This window comes from Rhincodon typus, chromosome 1 (genome assembly GCF_021869965.1).
Source record: "Rhincodon typus isolate 14 chromosome 1, sRhiTyp1.1, whole genome shotgun sequence".
NCBI classification, from domain to species: Eukaryota; Metazoa; Chordata; class Chondrichthyes; order Orectolobiformes; family Rhincodontidae; genus Rhincodon; species Rhincodon typus.
The window spans coordinates 10,911,671-10,932,223 of NC_063332.1; the positions used below are offsets into that span (position 1 = coordinate 10,911,671).

At 41.7% G+C, this 20,553-nt stretch overlaps 1 protein-coding gene across 1 annotated transcript in view; it reads left to right on the forward strand.

Moving 5' to 3' along the window:
- Nucleotides 1-18,204, forward strand: part of LOC109931558 (putative pre-mRNA-splicing factor ATP-dependent RNA helicase DHX32) — a 91,101-nt gene extending 72,897 nt beyond the window's left edge. Inside the window, exons 8-11 of the mRNA XM_048601811.1 lie at nt 11,036-11,161; nt 14,632-14,822; nt 15,951-16,141; nt 17,893-18,204. Coding sequence (XP_048457768.1) covers nt 11,036-11,161; nt 14,632-14,822; nt 15,951-16,141; nt 17,893-18,082 — 698 coding nt within the window. The 3' untranslated portion in view covers nt 18,083-18,204. The remainder of the gene's footprint in view (nt 1-11,035; nt 11,162-14,631; nt 14,823-15,950; nt 16,142-17,892) is intronic.
- The last annotated feature ends 2,349 nt before the right edge of the window (nt 18,205-20,553 follow it).

Here is a 20,553-nt window from a genome sequence, read left to right on the forward strand (position 1 = left end):
GAGCACCCGGAGGAAACCCATGCAGACACGGGGAGAATGTGCAAACTCCACACAGTCACCCAAGGCTGGAATTGAACTCTGGTCCCTGGCGCTGTGAGGCAGCAGTGCAAACCACTGAGCCACATGCTACCCCAAATTATGTCTGCACCAACTCTCCAAGTAAACTTTTGAGTTTTTGCCATTTTCCTGTCTTGTCTCCTAACACCCTGCACGTTCTTTCCTTTCAAATGATCATCTAATGTCCTTTTGAATGCTTGAATGAACCTTGCTGTATCACATTTCCAGGCAGCACATTCCAGATTCTAACTGCTTGCTGTGTAAAAATGTTTTCTCATGTCACATTTTGCATTCCTTTCACATAGTGTTATGTTATAGATTGTGTTCTCCATTTGAATGGCAGAACTGATTGAAGGGAGGAAATGACTACATTTCGCACTCTTGTCCTGCATCCTTTTCACAAGTGGGAACAATTTGTTTCCTTATTCCTTTGTCAAAACCCTTCTTGTTTTGATAAATTGTATTGAATCCACTGTTAGCCTTCTGCTTCTGAGGACAATAGTCCCAACATCTTCAATGCATAATCTGAATTTTTTCATCCCTGGAACCATTCTTATAATGCGCTTCCACGCTTGCTTCAATATGTTCATTCTTTCTGAAGTGTAGCACCCAGAGCTGTAATCAGTACTCTGGTTGAAGTCTGTATTTCTGAGTTTTATTCCTTTCAGCTCCATGTCTCCTTCCTCTCGTTTTTCCCTTTTTTTTTTTGGTTTTTTTTTTTTTTTTTTCTTTCCCCCACCCCCGTCCCCCACCACCTCTGGCTCCATTTCATGTCCCTTCATCTGCCTGGCAATGTGGAACATGGCCCAAGTATGTCCTGCACATACAGTGCAAAACAAATCCAACACAGCCAATTACCAGCCCGTCAATATGTTCTCCATCATTCACAAAGTTCAAGTAGCAGTTGCAGAGGAATACCCTGCTTACTGCTGCACATTTCGGATTCTGCCAAGACCACTTAAAATCTGAAATTAAGAGTCTAACTATAACCATGAATGACCATGAATCCAATGTTGATTATCAGAAAAACCCCATCCACTTCACTAATGTCCTTTAGGGAAGGAAACTGCCATCCTTACCTGGTCTGGCCTACGTGTGACTCCAGACCCACAGCAATGTGGTTGACTCTGAACTGCATTTTGGGTAATTAGGGATGGGCAATAAATGCCTGCCTAGACAACGATGCCCTCATCCCATGAATGAATAAAGAAAATGAACTCTGCTCCTGGACTCACTACAGTCTTTTGTCTAAACACGGACAAAAGAGCTGAATTCAGAGTTGAGGTGAGAGTGACCACATTTAGACTGTACGATAGAGGAACAGAAGTAGGCCACTCAGCCCATTGAGTCTGCTCTGCCATTTGATCCTGGCTGTGTTTCTCAACCCTTTTTCCTGCCTTTGATCCCCTTACTAATCAAGAATGGATCCTATTGGTGCCTTAAAGGCACTGGATGACTTAACCTCCACAGCCTTCTGTGGCAATGAGTTTCACAAATTAACACCCCTCTGGCTGAAGAAATTTCTCCAACTCCGTTCTAAAGGGTTGTCCCTTCACACCGAGGCTGTAATCTCAGGTCTAGTCCCTTCTTCTAAAGGGAAAAACGTTCTCCATATTCACTCTGTCCAAACCACTCCTTATTCTGTCCGTTTTAATGAGATCTCCACCCTCCAATCGAGCACAGACCCAGAGGCGTCAACTGCTCCTCATGGTAAACCCTTCATTTCTGTGATCATTGTCCATCTCCTTTGGATCCCTTTCAATGCCAGCATGTGATCTATCCACCTTCAGACCTTTCAGCTTCCTTAGTGATGGCCACTGTACTCACCTCTGTCCCCCGACACTTGAAGTTCTGGTATGCTGCTCGTGTCTTCTACTGTGAAGACTGATGCAAAGTATCTATTCAGTTCCTCTGCCGTTGTTTACTCCCTGTTACTACTTCACCAGCCTCACTTTCCTGTGGTCCAAATCCACTCTTGTCTCTCTCACCTTTTTTAATATATCTTAAAAAAACAACAGGCATGCAAACTTCTCTTATATTCCTAGCTAGCTTACATTGTTTTTCATCATCTTTGTGTCCCCACCACCCCCCAAACCCCCCACCCCATAGATTTTATTAGTTATCCTATTGCTGGTTTGTAAAGACTTCCTAGTCCTCTGGCTTCACATTAAACTACACCCCGTTTTAAGCTTTTTCTTTTGCTTTTATGCTGTCCCTAACTTCCCTTTTCTGGCCCACATCCTGACTACTGCTAGGAGGCCTGTACATAACTCCCATAAGGGTCTTTTTTTTTTTCCCTTTACAGTTCTTCAACTCTCCCCACACAATTTGTAAACCATCCAACTCCATATCACTTGGTATTGATTTAATTTAATTTCTCACTAACAAGGCAACCCAGCCCCCCTGCCCATCTGCTTGTCCTTTTTGATAGGATGTGTATCCTTGGATATATAGTTCCAAGCCCTGACATCCTTGCAGCCACGTCTCTGCAGTACCTACAATGTCGTACCTGCCAATTTCAAACAGGGCTACAGGCTCATTGACTTTGTGTACACAACAATCTCATTCCTGCATTGACTGTGCCACCACCCGCCCCCTCCCCACCTCGTAGTTAATCGACATCAGATAGCTATTGACTAAGTATGGCATAAAGTTGCCCTAACAAAATTCAGTAGGAATTGCAGAGGAACACTCTCTCCTGGTCAAAGTCATGTCTACCACAAAGAAAAATGTTTGTGGCTGTTGGAAGTAGCTCAACACAGCTCCAAGTCATCTCTGCAGCAGTTACTCAGGGTTGTGTCCTAGGTACATCCGTTTTTCAGCTGCTTCATCAATGACCAACACTCCATCATAAGGTCTGAAGTAGGAATGTTTGCTGCTGTTTATTGCTTCCACCCATTTGTGACTCCTCAGACACTGAGGCTGCTTAGTTCAATATGCCCACAAGGCCTGGACAATATTCAGTCTTGGCTGGCGAGTGGCAAGTGACATTCTCATCACACAGCAGACAAAGATTATCTTGTTGCAAATAATCAGACCACCCTTTGGCATTCAAATGTATTACCATCAATGAATCCCCCACTGTCAACTTCGTGGGGATTATCATGAAACAGAACTGAACCAATCCGATAAATACAATGTCCAAAAGAGCAGGTCAGAGAATTCTGCAAGCAGGAATTCTTCACCACCTGTCTCCCTACTGCATATCTACTATCTACAAGGCACAAGCCAGAAGTGTAATGAAATACACTGCGCATACCTGGATCAATGCAGATCCAGTAATATTCAGAAACAAAGCAGCCCCCTTGATTGGCACCACATTCACAAATATCCACACCTGTTCCACTCTTTCATAGTGGCAAAAATGTGTACCATCTATAAAATGTAGTGCAGTAACTCACCAACATTCCTCTGACCTTACCTTCCAACCCTATGCTGTCTACTACCTAGAAGGATAAGGGCAGCACTTGCAAGTGCCCCTCCAGAGAACACACCATCCAGACTTGGAAATATATCTCAAATTCTTCAGTGTCACTGGGTCAAAATCCTGGGACTCCCTTTCCAACAGTACTTTGGATGACCCTACATGCAAAGACTGCAGCAGTTCAAGATGGCAGCTCACCATCAACACCTCAAGGGAATTTAGGGATGTACTTAATTGACCATCAATACCCATATCCTTGAATTAATTTTTTTTTTTTTTAAATCAACCAGTGCAGGTCATCGGGAATGGAAGTGATGAATTTATGAAACAGAATTCAAGCAGTTAAATGTTCATCATTTTGGAATTTACAAAAGCCGGTCAGAGGTGTGAAGCAGGGATGGTGACGGGCAGTAACATAAACGGAAATTGCTGGGGATGCTCAGCAGGTCTGGCAGCATCTGTGGATAGAAATCAGAGTTAATGTTTTGGGTCGAGTGACCCTTCCTCAGAACAAGGCAGTGTTGTGCAAGTTGAAGTAAGCAGCCTTAATAGTGGATAATGAATGGTCTTTGAGCGAAAATTTTGCTCTTCACCATAAAGAGTGGTGAAGAAATTGCTGGAACAGCTCAGCAGGTCTGGCAGCAGAGTTAACATTTTTTCAGCAATTTGTTTTTGTTTCTGATTTCCAGCATCTGCAGTTCTTTGTTTTTTTTTCCAAACAGACTTTACTTCCAGGTTGAACAGACTACTAAAGTTTCACACTGTCTTGTTCAGGCTGAGTGGATGTCTGGGGAGTAGGTACAGTGACTGTTGAAGGAACAGGGTTTATGGTGAAGAGCAAAATTATCACTTCTGCTTTAACGCTGTTCTGTTAGAAGAAATTTGGTGCAGGTTGTTTGACACTGCAATTAGGGATGGGCAATAAATGCTGGTCTAGCCAGTGACGCCCATATCCCATGAATGAATGAAAAGAAACCGTTTATCCAAATTCCTTTCCTACACCTACAAGCATACTCATTCGTTTTTTAAATACACCCTACGTACAGAGTGATCAGTTGTTTGAACAGTGCATTTTAAAAGAAATAGGCAGTAATGACAAAATTGGAAGACTTGTTATCAAAATTCCTACGTTCCTGCCTAATTTCAGTGCCTTCACCCTTTGGAGCTAAGTTCCACATTTCAGCATCTAGTTTTATTTCGTTTTACCTTCTGCAGTGGTTAGCAATAATACTGAAATTCTTCTTCCTTTGACACAACCCGCAGCTGAATATGGCAGGCTGCAGGAAGTGCCATTGGAGTCGCTGTGCCAGGATCTGTCTGTGCATGTGTCGCTGCTGTCACCAGACGGGGGTAAGGCGGGCATGGAGGCTGCCTGAGCAGAGCTTCCCCTACCCGCTGGTGTCTGTGGAACAGCTCTCCTTGGCCACGTTGCCAGCTGGCGCTCTCCAGCCACCATGCTGCTTGATATCAAAGGAGGCGTGATCCGTGAGGCATGGATCTGCAAGCTCCTGTCAGGGACTGCACTACACAAGCTGCAGCATTGTGGTGTGCTTGCACAGTAATTTCCTCACTTGTGGATAGGATACAGTCATAACATTTGTACATGCTTCCTTTTCCTTACAAATGGTCTTCGCTTTCTCTTTATGTATGCATGTTCCGTGACCTGCCTAGAGTTGACGTTCATACGACTTACAGCCTTTGCCTCCTGTTTTCCTTGCCCCACTTTTTCCCAAAGGCAACTGAAAAACAAACAAGTCTCCAACACATTGTGGAGCTAGAGGAACTCGACCGATCAGACAGCTCCACACTGTGTTGTCTCTGTTCCAGCATCTGTAGTTCTTGCTATGTACAAGTCTCCAACACCACACCCATCATAAATTATTTCCAACTTTTCACCACTTTTGAGTGAAGGGGCCTTAAGTTTGTTATAAATTGGATTTTTCACCAAATCACATCCATCTGGCCTTATTTCTGTTGTTTTTAGAAAACTTAAAAGTGAAGGGTTAAGACTCCTCCAGGGCAAGCAAAAAAAAATTAAAATTGAGATGAAGCAAGTTATCATGATTTAAATGGTGGTAAAATAGTGTTTAAGAGTCATTAACTTGTAGGAGGAAGGAAATGCTGTAAAAGGGAAAAGGTTTCCAAGTTTTGAAGTCTTGAAAAGTTTAGCTGATGTTCATGGATGCAATGTGCCTTTAAAAAGCAAAAACATGCAAGACCTGCTTAAAGCTTATTGTTTTAAAGCAAAGTTTTTATGGGAGATGACTGACCATAATGATTAGCTGTATTTAGGGAACAGTTATTGTGGTTAATGTGCATTTCCGTATTTGAGTTGGCATGTAATGCATGGTTTTAATCTTTTTTGGTGCAAAGTGAAATATTTTTAGATTTTCCTATGTTTGTTTTAAGGTGGGCATAATAATGAGGAAAGGTAATTTATTTTTGTGGCGTCGTGTCTTAATACCTTTTATGGCATGAGGAAATATCTGTGTCTAAGTGTTCTCTCATATGACCTCTAGCTACAGGAGGGGAGATCGTCAATGTTGAATTTATTAAAATCTTTCCTCATCAGTGCTTCTGCTTTTTTGGGGGGGCAGGAAATAAATTAAAGACAAGAAATCTCTGCTGCCAATACCACAGAATTTTGTATGTTTAAAACACAGTTATCTCTGAAATTCCAACTGGTTACTGGGTTTGGCCAGAAGTGAGGCTATGTGAGAATTCTTCACCAGAGTGAGAGAACCCTGCCCCGAAAGCTTGGAACCCAGAACATGCGCAAGTTCTGTATGTTATTGTTACAACAACACTCCTCTACAATGTTTGAGATATGGACTAGTGTTTCAGAACTGGGATAAGAGGGATGGGCAGTCATGGGGCAAAATTTGTGGAGCAAGTCTTGCCATGCTTTTCAGTTGGGCCAGAGTAATAGACCTCCTGCAAGCCTTTCCCCCTGTAGTGACTGCACCAACTCGTTGCGAGAGCAAGTCAGCCACTCCCATTCTTCTGCTTTTTGCCATAGCCCTGCAAATTTCTTTTTCAGGTAATTCTTCAATTCTGTTTTGAAATCCATGATCGAGTACGTTTCTCTCATATCCTCAAGCAGTGTTTTTCAGATCTGAACCGCTACTAGCTTAAAATAAAAGTTTCTAGTCATGTTGCTTCTAGTATTTTTGCCATTCACCTTAAATCCATAAGATCATAGATGAAGGAACAGAATTAGGGCGTTCGACTCTCCTAAGTCTGCTCTGGTGCCTTCTGGTTCTTTGCCCTTTGGGTAGTGGGAGCAGTTTCACACTGTACTTATCCAGACCTCCACGTAAATTTTTCCACATTCCTAATGGTGATTGGGTACAGTAGTTGTTGGATTATAGCTATTTTGGCCCAGTCATGTCCCTCCTTTTTCACTGTAACACGAAGGGTTGGCCCCTACCAGGACTTTTTCACATGGGTGGAAAGGGCCTGTACCAGAAAGGGAACAAAATTTCCAAGCCATTTACCTCAGCCGCCTACTTAGTGGTTGTTCAGTAGTGCACTGGCGTTTAAAATCTAGAGATCACGAGTATCAAAAGAAATATTTGATCCCTTAACTTTCATTTCTGGAACTGACTTGTGGCTCAAATTTCCCTCTGTGGCAACCCAGCCCCATCCATCCCTGATATTAGTCATGTGGTGATGCGTTTTGGGAGGTCAAATGCACAGGAAAGTATATAGTTAATAGCAGAACTCTTAGGAACATTGATATCCAGAGGGATCTTGGGGTCCAAGTACATATCTCCCTGAAAATGGCAACACAAGTGAATAAAGTGGTAAAGGAAACACACGGATTGCTTGTCTTCATCATTTGGGGCATTGAGTATAAAAGTTGGCGAGTCATGTTGCAGCTGTATACGACTTTAGTTAGGCCACATTTGAAATATTGTGTGCAGAGACTGGTTTCCACACTATAGGAAGGATGTAAAGGCTTTGAAGAGAGTACAAAAGAGATTTACTGGGATTTTGCCTGGATTGGAGTGTTTTAGCTATAGAAGGAGGTTGGACAAAGTTGGATTGTTTTCACTGGAGTGTCGGAGGCTGAGGGACAACCTGATAGTCTCTCAAATTGAGAGGCAGGGATAGGGTGGATAGTCACAGTCTCTTCCCCAGGGTGGAAGTGTGAAATACTAGAGCACATAGGTTGAAGATGAGAGGGGGAACACTTGAAGAAGATGATCAAAGAAAATTTTTGCACAGAAGGTGGTAGGTGTCTGGTATGTGCTGCCAGGGGAGGTGGTAGAAGCAGATTGAATAACAAAGTTTAAGAGGTATTTAGACACACAGGCAGGGGATAGAGGGATACGGACCATATGCAGGCAGGTGGGATTAGTTTAGAATGGCATCGTGGCCGGCGCAGACGTGGTGGGTTGAAGGGCCTGTTCCTGTGCTGTACTGTTCTGCATCCTGTCTGAGAACCATCATCTGGGAAATGCTGGAAAGTGATGAGAGGGACTGCACCTTTCAGTTCTGTGAGCACCAGGTTTTTGGGGCAGGGTTTGCTTTCTCGAGAGCAATCATTTTACAGTCAAAGTACAGCTCAGTTGGACTTTCTCGGCTAGTTTTTTTTAACTTGGTGTTGGCAGGAGACATCTCTTGCATATATATTGTTTTCTGAAAATAAGAGCAAACCATCAAAGAGCAGTAAGACTTTTATAAATTCAGTGTTTATAATCTCCGCTCCTGACCTGCTGCAGCTTAGAGGGCACATATGAAGGTGATAGCACCTGTAGGCCTATACATCACCACTATGGCATGGGAGGGTGGTGTTCCAGGCTAATTTTCTTTTCTTCTGATCATAACACTCCACAGTGGAGCCTGCTACAGTGTTGTCCCCTTTGTCTGGTTCAGCTTCAGATTACGTGCAGACTGTTAAAACAACTTTGGTGTTGTATTTGACCCTGAAAAAACTGCCCAACACTATTTTAGACCAGTGAAGTGAGTAGGCAAGAGCAGAGCATATAGAGTATAATATGGATAAGTGTGAGGTTATCGTTTTGATAGGACGTGCAGAGCGTTCCATAAATGGTGATCTTGTTGGATTTGGCTTGTAAAGCACCATTCTAGTAAATTTAAGGACAGATAAAGACATGCAAAATGAATGAATAGCAGTTCCTGGCCCATTCTCATGGATGGGATAGTGAAGAGGAAGTAAAATCAGACATGAAAAAACAATTTTGTTTAAGATGGGCTTCTAATTCTTTTTCCTAGTGTGCAATAATATTGCATTTTAGAATATTACAATTAACAGAAATTGTGTCGCTGTATGTTTATAATGACAATATTTGAGTGGCTATACTCCTGAGACTCCATCTGATCCAAGTCTTGAGGAGAAGGTTCTTACAGTGCTATCCTGTTAATTTTAAATGTGATAACCCATTTTGGTTTGTGAACATCTTAAACATCTAGACCTGATATGAATTAAGGGCTCAAGACAGATGTTGATAATTCAAAGTGCCATGTAATACTGATGTATGACCTTTTGATTATGCATCACATTGTATTTTTGCATTGCTAGACAGCATACAATTGGTAAGAATTTCAAACATGGGGAAAGGAGAGACTGGTTGGAAGGATATTCTAAGAGCAGAAATGTACAGAGAAAATAATTTGAAAAAAGATGTTATGTGGCTGGCCAGCATTTCTTGCCTGTCCCTAGTTGCCCTTGAGAAGGTGGTGGTGAGCTGCCGCCTTGAACCGCTGCAGTCCTCCTGCTGTGGGATGACCCACAATGCTATTAGGGATGGAATTCCAGCCTTTTGACCCAGCAACAGTGAAGGAACGACATTATATTTTCAAGTCAGGATGGTGAGTGACTTGGAGGGGAACTTGGAAATGGTGGTGTTCCCATATGTCTGATGCCCTTACCCTTCTAGATGGAAGTGGTCGTGGGTTTGGAAGGTGCTTTCTGAGGATCTTTGGATTTCTGCAGTGCATCTTGTAGATAGCACACACTACTACCACTGAGCATCGGTGGTGGAGGGAGTGGATACTTGTGGATGTAGCGCCAATCAAGCGGGCTGCTTTGCCCTGGATAGTGTCAAGCTTCTTGTGTTGTTGGGGCTTCACTGATCCAGGAAAGTGGGGACTATTCCATCACACTCCTGACTTGTGCCTTGTAGATGGCCGGCAGGCTTTGAGGAGTCAGGAGGTGAGTTACTCGCCACAGTATTCCTAGCTTCTGGCCTGTTCTTGTAGCCAGTGTGTTAATGTGGTGAGTGCAGTTGAGTTTATGGTCAATGGTAGCCTCCAGGATGTTGATAGTGGGGGTTCAGTGATGGTAACACCACTGAATGTCAAGGGAGCGTGGTTAGGTTATCTCTTATTGGTGATGGTCATAACCTGGCATTTGCGTGACACGAACATCACTTGCCACTTGTCAGTCCAAGCCTGGATATTGTCCAGATCTTGTTGCATGTGAACATGGACTGCTTCAGTTTGAGGAATCACGAATGATGCTGAACATTGTGCAAACATCAGTGAACATCTGGTGATATACCTACTGTTGGGGTGCTTCTTGGGGAGGAACTTCAATTCTGACTTGGTGACGACAAAGGGCAACATCTCAAGATCATGTTGGGATGATGTGTGACTTGGAGGTGGTGACACTGGCATAGACCTGCCATACTTGATCTTCTAGGTGGCAGAATTGACAAGATTGATTTGGGTACTGTCGGAATTAGAGTACCAAGCGGAAAAAAACTTAGTGTCCATCTTTTGTGCAGACTAGCACTGGACTGAGTATTTTAAAGAGGGGGAGGATACCCACAGAACAGGAACCAGCTGCAACTGTGCAATTTTTTTACAACCTTTCCTGTCTCACATTTAGCACAACCCCCACGGATTGCTGGCTGCCTCATTTTATGTAAATGACTAAAATAAAAGCAAAATAAACCAGATGCTGGAGATCCAAAATAGCGCATTAGACTCATAACATGAACTTTGCTTCACTTTTGACGGATGCTGTCAGACCTACTGAGTTTTTCCAGCACTTTTCTCTCTTTTTGTAAAAGAATTTGCCACTGGCCAGTTATTACAGCCTGCACGGTTGTAATTTTTACTATAGTTAATAGATGTGGAGCTGGAAAAGCACAGTGGGTCAGACAACAGCAGAGGAGCAGGTAAGTCAACGTTTTGGGCCGAAACCCTTTGTCAGGACTTTTCAGCCTGAAATGTTGACTTTCCTGCTCCTCAGATGCTGTCTGACCTGCTGTGCTTTTCCAGCTCCACGTTTATTGACTCTCTAGCTTCCAGCATCTGCAGTCCTCACTGTCTCCTAATTTTTACTATGTATTGAAATGGTTTAAAAAAGATTGCACTTCTGCCATTAGTTAAACTTCCTAACCAATAATCAAGCATACTAAAGCTCAAAAGCAAAATTATCTGGTTCCAAACCAATATGATTACCAATGGTTTGTAACAGTAAATGCACCAGATATTTATATGGTGTTGCTCTCTACTTCTGGTTGTTGTGCAACAGAGCATCAAAGACATTTCTGACTTGAGTATTTGCCTTTCCTTCAGCATCCCCATGTTTTGTTGCACCACCCAAGCATTTGGAGGAAGCTGCAGCCATTCGCAGGAGAATTCTTCTACATCCTGAGGGAGATCATTTTACTCTCATCAATGTCTACAACGCATTCAAACAACGTAAGTATTGAAACAACAATATTATTTCAATTAAGTCCTTATTATTTTTCTCTTTTTCACCTACTCCAATCCCCCCCCAACCCCTGCCAGAAAGATCATTACTATGCCAGCAGCTCACATTGCTCCCTCATAGAATCATCGAATCCCTACAGTGTGGAAACAGGCCAATCAGCCCAACAAGTCCCCACCGCCCCTCTGAAGATCATCCCATTCCAACCCATCCCACTACCATTTCTCTGTAACCCTGCATTTCCCATGGCTAACCCACCTAACTTGCATAACCCTGGACACTACAGGCAATTTGGCATGGCCAATCCACCTAGCCTCCTCATCTTTGGACTGTGGGAGGAAACCGGAGCACCCGGAGGAAACCCACGCAGACATGGGGAGAATGTGCAAACTCCACGCAGACAGTCGCCTGAGGGTAGAGTTGAACCTGGGTCCCTGACGCTGTGAGGCAGCAGTGCTATCCACTGAGCCACTGTGAACATTTAAATGATTTGATTTCTTTTCATCATCTGAGGCATTTTGGGCTGTTTTACTGTACTGAATAGGCCAGACCAGGTAAAGATGGCAAAGAACAAGTGGCACAGTTTCTAGCCTCACAGCACCAGAAAGCCAGTTTTGATTCCAGTCTTTGTTAACTGTCTGTGTGGAGTTTGCATGTGCTCCCTGTGTCTGTGAGATGTTTCCACCGGGTGCTCCGGTTTCCTCCCACAGTCCAAAGATATGCAAGTTAGGGTGGATTGACCATGCTAAATTGCCCTGTAGTGTCCAGGGATGTGCTGGCTAGGTGGATTAGCCATGGGGAATAGGGTGTGGGATGGGTCTGGGAGAGGTAATTGATAGGCTGAATGGCCTCTATGATTCTGTAACATTAGTGAACCAAGTGTGTTTTAATGACAATTGACAATGGTTACTTGATTTTAATTCCAGGCTTTTAGAAAATGCAAATTTCACTAAGACTCTGGATTACTAGTCCAGTGTCATTACCACTAAACCACCATCCTCTCCTACTAATGTTATTAACTTTGCATTACTCTAACGGAAATGCCCTTCGTTCAGAATCTCAACTCCATCTTCCTAGCTGCCCCTCATTACCCTTTATTCCCTTGCCAGTAGGAAGCCTGTCCAACACAACCTTGAATGTATTCAATAACCCATCCTCACTGCTGTCTGGGGATTAGGATTCCAGATTTACAACCCTCAAAGAGAAACAAAATTGCCCTCACCTTATGCTTACATAGGTAACCTCTAATTTTCAAATTGTGTTCCCTGGTTGTGGACTCCCACAAGAGGAAACATCTTAGCAGTATAACCCATTAAGTTTCTTTAGGATTTTGTGTGTTTCCATAAGATCAAATCTTCCATGTATATCATTAATAGTTGCAACCCCAGCATTAGTACTTGTAGCACGGCCGTACCTGTAGCTGTAGCTTGCCAGCAATCCCAGAGAGGTATTTAAAGCTGGCGTCACTACAGTACCTTGGTGTTTGTTAATTGATTCCAGGGCTTTGCCTCCACTGCTCCATCTCGAAGTTTATTCCACATGTTGATCATTCCTTGTGTGAAGACTTTCCTGAGGATATTCCTAAAATTTCACTGGTTTGAGCTTGCATCTACAACTTCTACTTTCTCATTTTAATTTTGTCATATTCTGGATTAATAGTTCTGATGTCTTTGGCTATTTTGTCTATGTCCAAATGTGTTTGTGAATGCAAATGCCACTTTGCATCTTGCACCAGTTTTAGAAATTCTCATTGTGAAGTTTTAATCTGTCGTAGGAGTGTTGTAGTTTGGACCAATTAAATGGCCTGAGAGCAAAATCAATTTATTTTTTTGAGTTCCATGTGTTCCTGCCCACAGGAGTTCAGTTGTTTAGGCAGACCAGTGTCTACCTGCACTGATGGCACATACACAAAGGTATCTGGCTTCAGCTCCACCCAAGATTTCCATTTTTGGCTGTCTATTTGTCAAACAAATCTATGAAACACAGATCCTCCCATTTCAATCTTTTAATCTTTTTGAATCTATCTTGTAATCTTGTGGCAACCCAGTTAGAAGGACAGAATGCCAATTCTCATCAGAAGGGCGTTGACACATGGGGAACATTTCAGTTACAATGTAAAGTCCAGCAAATATTCCCAAATGTGTAGGTGTTTTCCTTCGAAATGTAATTAAAGTATTGTAAAAATTGAAATGTTCTATTTGGTTTTCTTTTCAGCAGTGTTGCACGTTATCCAGATTTAACACAGTGCCATGAAATCTTCTGTCTGAAATGAAATTTATCCAATTATGGGTGACACTATGGCTCACTAGTTAGCCCTACTGTCTCTCAGCACCAGGGACGCAGGTTTGATTTCAGCCTGAGGTGACTGTGTGTGGAGTTTGCACATTCACCCTGTGCTTATGTGGATTTCCTCCAGGTGCTCCAGTTTCTTCCTACAGTCCAAAGATGTTCAGGTTGGCTGGATTTGCCATGTTAAATTGCCCATTGTGACCAGGGATATGCAGGCTAAGTGGATTAGCCATGGGCAATGAAGGGTTACGCAGATGGGGTGCGGGTGTGTCTGGATGGGATGCTCTTCGAAGGGTGTGTGTGGACTCAGTCGGCTGCTTCCACACTAGGGATTCTATGATTCAATTCTTGCAGCAGTTGGCTGCCCCAATTCAGAATTAAGTTGACAGTCTCCCTGTCAAATTGAGAAAGTTAAAATGCCATATTCAGACATTAATTAGGTGCTCTTTTAAGATTTGATCATAGACATACTAATGGGATAATAAAGAGAGAGCATTGTTCTGTATCTAATCTGTAATTGCTTTATGCTGATCCTCGAATGCCAAAATAGTAAGTGTACTGTTTTCCAGAATTGTCATTGTGCAAATTTACACATCAGTGTAACCAACCTCTCTGCTATTAGTCTGTCTAGGAAATGTGAACAATATATAGCTTAATTAAAACTGCTTCGTGCTTCCTTTTCTAGTACTTTACCTCCCTTAGCCAGATTAACTGATGTCTGATTTTGATAAGACAAATATTAATTTGCTTATTTGCATAATTGTTAATTGTAAATTCTATCACTTCTTCTTCAACAACAACAACAACACAAAAACAGAAGTTGCTGGAAAAGCTCAGAGTTAACAACATTTTGGGTCCAGTGACCCTTCCTCAGAACATCATCTGAAAGTCCAGACCTGAAGAAGGGTTATACCCAAAACGTTGACTGCTGCTTTCCTCCAGATGCTGCCTGGCTTGCTGTGTTCTTCCAGCTTCCTGTTTGTCTACCAGTGTCTGAGAAAGATGTGTTAACCTTTCAGGTGTAACTTTTATTAGAGGACTGTACACCTGAAGTATTAATTACTGTTTCTTTCTCACATGCTAATTAGCATGCTGCATATTTCCTGTTTTTTTTACTTTTTGGACAAGAGATCAGTGAATATTGCATTACCCCTGTAAAATCTGCCTGTAGATAATGAAGATGAAACATGGTGTCTGAAGAATTATCTGAGTTACTCTGCTCTGAAGCTGGCTGACGTTGTCCGCTATGAATTGCTTGAACTAATGCAAAGGATTGAACTACCTATATCGCCATCGAACTTCGGACTGGAGGGAAACGTGCTTAACATAAAGAGAGCTCTGATCTCTGGCTACTTCCTTAAGGTGCGTGATCATGTTGTGCCATCACAACAACTCCTCCAACTGTTAAAGATCTTTCATGGGCTTCAGCTATGTCGCATGCTAGTTCCTGTCAACCTTCTCTTGCAAAAAAAACGCTCTGCCAGTGAACTGGTGCATCATTACCAGTAAAACTTTTGATTATGCTGTAGTGATGTTCCTCCACAAGGTATGTGCTACACCAAAGCCCCCAAATGTTTTCTGTAATATTTTAGCCCTTGGTTGCCCACACCAATGGAAATTGTTAGCCTAAGCCCCATTGCATAGTTGGAAGGCACATCTATCTATGACAAATGCTATTCTGATTAAAACCATTTAGACTGCAGCTGCTGACTGCTTCAATGCAGACTAATGAAAAGGCTGCAAAAATCAATTATAGACCATGAAAGGTATTTTCAGCTTTATTTTCAATATTGGAATATTCTCTCCGTCCTTTAGTTCAGTATTCCACTGGTGCTGTTATAATTTGAATTGATTGACCTTTGGTACAAATTGAAAATCAAAAAATAGACTGAAATCATCCAGAAAACTGACCAGTATCAGCAAGCAAAATATATTTCTGACAGACTGTTCCTGAGAATTGTAACCTAAAGAGCTGCTTTCCCAACCTCCTGAGTTCAACTAATCGAAGCCAATAACGAACAGACGTGGATCTTACGGACCTCCACTGAACATGTTCTCATTTGGGGGATGTGGGTGGCACTGTAGCAATGTGGGGGACTATCTCATTGCTGCCTTACCCACTCTCCCACCTGGTAACCATAATTCAGAATGGTGAGTTAGGTACCCCACCTTCTTTTAGCCCTATTGTGGGCCTGAAGTGACCAAGTATTGCCCATTTTAAGGCCCTTAATCTGCCTCCATTGCTACAATGCAGTGAGCATTGGAAGATCGGTAAGATTGAGAAGGTTTTATTTTATAACAAGATGGTAAAAAGACAGAAAGGAAGGTAAGTTCATCTTTTGGGCAAATGTCCTGTGTGCCTCACTTCCCCCTCCGATTAACTGACTACTTACGGTAATTTTGTTCTTTCCCCTCTGCTCCCCACCCACCATTACCCCCCCCCACCCACCCTTTCCCCCTTTCCATCTGAAAACCACACCCCGCTTTTAGGTAGCAAGAGACGTGGATGGTTCTGGGAATTACCTGATGCTCAATCATAAGCACGTGGCTCACCTGCATCCTTTATCGTGTTACCTCACCAGGAAGCCTCGGCCCCGGCCACCCTCTTGGGTCCTGTATCAGGATTTTACCATTTTCCAAGACAACTGCATCAGCGTTGTCTCAGAGATTCATCCTGAAATGTAAGACTACTATTAAATCATCGTACTGTTCAGCGTTAGTGTGTCTGTGGGAACTGAGGAGAGACAGTTACCGCAAGCATGTCATGCTTTCATTGAGTTCATGTATCTGGAATAATTATTTTTATTGATATCTGTCTTCTGTTTTCTTATGAGGAAGAAGGGAAGGTAATCCAAAGATAATACTACACAAGCTGGGAGTGTATTGCAGCAATTTGTCATCGTTAAAGGATTCAGTTGACACTCCAAAGCAGTGAAGATGGCTGATGTTCATCCAGATTTAAATTCATTTTGCTGCCAGTGACTCACTTCAAATGATTACTTATTTTTTCATTTAAGCTGACTTGTAGAGTTTTCATGATAACCTTCACTTCTCAGCAGGTCTAAACAAAATACTCATCAATTGATCATGACATTCCCATCTACTGTGCTGTTTTGACAAATGATTTAGTGTTGTATTTAGTTTTGATTTCAAGTTTTTAATATTGCTGGAAATGGGAAGAATCTATTAACTGATCTGTGGGACCTACATCTAGCACCACAGTCCAACCTTGGTACCAAATATTCCACTTCAGCCAACTCCAGAGGTTTTACCTTGACCCTCGCTCTTAATTTCTTTCTCGTATGACGCTGCGACAGAGTTTTTGCTGGTGTAGTTAGGCTACATCATAGGGTTTTCCAGAGTTCGCTTGGGGTATCACTTCCTGAAAAAAGGTTAGGGCATTGGTCAGGCGGGATCTTCCCTTTTCTGAATCTGTCTTAATGGCTATTTGCTATAGCTGTAATCTTGAAGTTGCTTTATACTCTGCAATTTGATGTCTGAGTGTGTTTTGTCATATCACCTTAAAATATAAATTGCTGGTTGCTGTACCCACTTCCTTCCAAAGTATTATTTGGTGAACAATGGTTTCCAGACACAGACTGTAACTTTGCTATTTTGTTTTACTTTGGACTTATAGTCACTTAGTCCTTGTCTGAGTGTTGAGCTGACAAAAAAAATTGTATCCAAGTATAAATCCAAAGCAGGAGATGAGGGCCTGTGATATTGGAGCAATTTTTTTTTTTTTTTTTTTTTTTTGGAGCTAGATATATTAATGAAATGCATAGTAATGGTGTAATGATGGTTTCTTAAACTGTCAGATTGAATTTTTTTAAATCATCATGTTGCTATGTTGGAGAAATGACATTTATATTTTACAACCAGATGGCCAGGTCCTTGACAAAGATGATGTGAGGGGCAACATTTTGATAGAAAGAACATCCTCCTTTGACACATAGCTTAATTGGATAGAGGGATCAGAGATACACAAAACTCAGTAACAATGCAGGCTGATGCCATTCTTTTGAAAACAAACAAAAAAAAATTGGAATCAATTTCCAAAGGATTAGAATTGAAAAGCCATAATATTAAACTTGTCACTTATCTTGATTAACTCACATTTAGAATCACGTCAATAGTTCCGATCTGTGGCAGTGAAGAAAGTGCAAACAGAAAATGTTTACCAGGATGATAGCAGAACCAAGACCTGTGTTGATGGGGTTAGATGAAGAAGGGAGATAGAAGGCTCAGGTGGAGCGTTAACGTTTTTTTCAATTATAGAAGCAAGTAATAATTCAGAACCAGTTAATTGCAAACTGTTTTTAATCAGGAAAGATGATACAGGCTGAAGCACTAGTTATCAAAGAGTAATTCAGATTGAAGCTGTAAATTCTAATGAGACTGTTAAATTTTGCTTTTTTTTTCTTTCCTCTAGGCTGATTGAGTTAGCACCACAATACTACCTTAGCAACCTACCAACCAGCGAGAGCCGTGACCTACTCATGAAGCTCCGGGAGAAGGTGACCAGCACACAAACAGAGTCAAACGAAGAGGCACGCAACACCTTGAAGGGAGATGAAGAAACAGGAGAGATTAAAAATGAGGAGCGCTGCTTACTTCAGTGAATGGAAAAGGAAGACAGTGGCACCTGGGGACAAGTGATTGACAGCTGGTCATTGAATTTATTCGCCAATGACATGGGAACCTTATCCATCGTTTCAATAAAATCACTTTCTTCTTGAGACTAGACAGAGGAGAAAATGGGGAGAATTTTTTTTCTGTGAATTATAATCTGGAATGCGCTGGCTGATGGTAGAAGCAGATTCAACAGTAACTTGCAAAATAAATTTAATCTCTGCTTGAAAAGGAAAAAATGTGGGGAATGAGCAGAGAAATGAAACTAGTTAAATCATTCTTGCAAGGAGCAAAGGCAATAGGCTGAATGGCTGTCTCCTCTGCTGTATAAAGTCATTGAGATACACTCAATAGCAGGGACTCCACTGACCTCTTTGTCCATTCTCCATCAAAATAGAAACTGATGGGTGATGCAGTGAGCTGGTATACAGTCCTTTCACCTTCCAGAACTCCATCACATGCAAGTGAAGGAACTACGCCTAACGCACATTAGTGTGAGACTATACCGCAATTAACAATAATATATTGGGATCACTTCGTGATGGCTGCTGCGGAGCTAATGAAATACTGTTATAGATACAGGAGCAGGTACTATACTGATATAGGTACTGAGCTAAATATTTGGGGTAGTGTAGAGGCTACATTTCTCCGTGGCTCACAGTGCTATATTCATTCTGCTCAAGCGTGAGATTCTAACAATGGGAAACTATTTCATTTGCCAAATTTAACATCACACTGAGCACAAAAACATAAAATTGTTTAAAATGAGAACGGTAGCACAGGCCCAAATGAATTTTTTTTTTTTAAAAAAGACTTCAAATTTCTCCATTAATTCTTCTAAGAGTATCGGATTATAATAGTTCAGGATATGGGAATTAAATGAATATTAGCATAGATGGTTGATGATGTGAAAAAGAATCAGGTTTGATCTTCTGAATAGCTTTTTGTTCTATGCTGTAATACTCCATTCCCCCATTCTGTGTGTGTTTGTCTATTATATGTCTGGATGTTTCAAAACTCAAATCAGAAAGGCTGACCCTTGGCAGATTGTACAAGAGGCACGTAAAACCTGGACAAAAGTGAAATGGCAATATAGTATAGTCTATAGTGTAAAGCACTATTTGTCTTTTTAAAAGCTTAGGTGCTATATTGATTGTATAGTTATGACAAATTATATTACATGACTGGAATATAACTTTTCCCATGCTGCTTTTATAAAAATTTAATGTCATTCTCAGCATCATTGTCGCACTTTTCAAACACTAAGCTTACTGAAATGCAGAGCAAGCTGGGACCAGGTGTGGTGCAAGTAGACACAAGTGTAGGTTGTCCATCCTGACAAAGTTAAATGAATTGGCCGTGCCAAATTGCCCATAGTGTCCAGGGTTTGCAGGTTAGATGGAATGGCTGTGCCAAATTGTCCATAGTGTCCAGGGTTTACAGGTTAGGTAAAATGACTGTGTTCAGTTGCCCTTGTATCCAGGTTTTGCAGGTTAGGTGGAATGGCCAGAGGAAATTGCAGGGATGGGGTGGGTCTGGGTGGATGTTGGTCAGATGTTGTTCAGTCTCCGCTATCAAGTACTTCCTAATAACAGATGGGCTTAGCTTTGCAGGTTTGATTTGATTTATTTATTGTTACATATTTTGTTACAAAATACAGTTAGGTGTTGTATAGTATCACCACTCACTGGTACCAACTTAAAACACAGAAAAAAAATCAAAACATAGAATAAAGGAACCATTTTTACTCGAAGGACGAGCACGCTGCTGGATTGATTGCATGCCACGCTCGCCTACAGAACTGTGCATTTTTCTGGAGGTGTATTCTGAGAATGTAACAAAGGTTGCAGTTTCCCAGCATCTTTCTATCTGCTGAGTTTGTCTTTCACATTTTTTTTAAAATTGATTAGCTGCGTCTTGGATATGGAGTGAAGTTTGATGTGGTAAGTGGCTGTTTATTGCAAAACTAAACTGGTACGTTGATGTTTTTCTGTAATTTTTTTTCGTAACCTGAATCCTCAACTGAAATTTTAGAAACAAAACTGAGAATTCTGGAATCCAACCAGTTGTAGCTAACACGTTTTATGTGTTTCACATTTTTAGATTCATTCACATAAATTGCAACTGTGATTTAGTTTTTTTACTTCCTCCTTTTGTGTGTTTGTGTAGGTTTGAACTCCGTTTATTTAGTTCTTATTGCAGCTGAATTAGGATTTTTAAATGAACCCAAAACGCTCATTACCTTTCGCTTTCAAGTAGGCACTGCCATAAGAGGTGGTAAGTTACTATTAGTAGATTGGCATGGGTTTGCAATCTATGTTAGGACATTGGATATTGCCTCCAATATAGGTATTGGCAATATATAAAGGACTGCGCTGCTTGCATTGCACTCCGGCAGAGGCTATCCAGGATCAACAGATGAATGGCTGATTTGCTGCAGTGTTGGAAGTCTGATAACTGT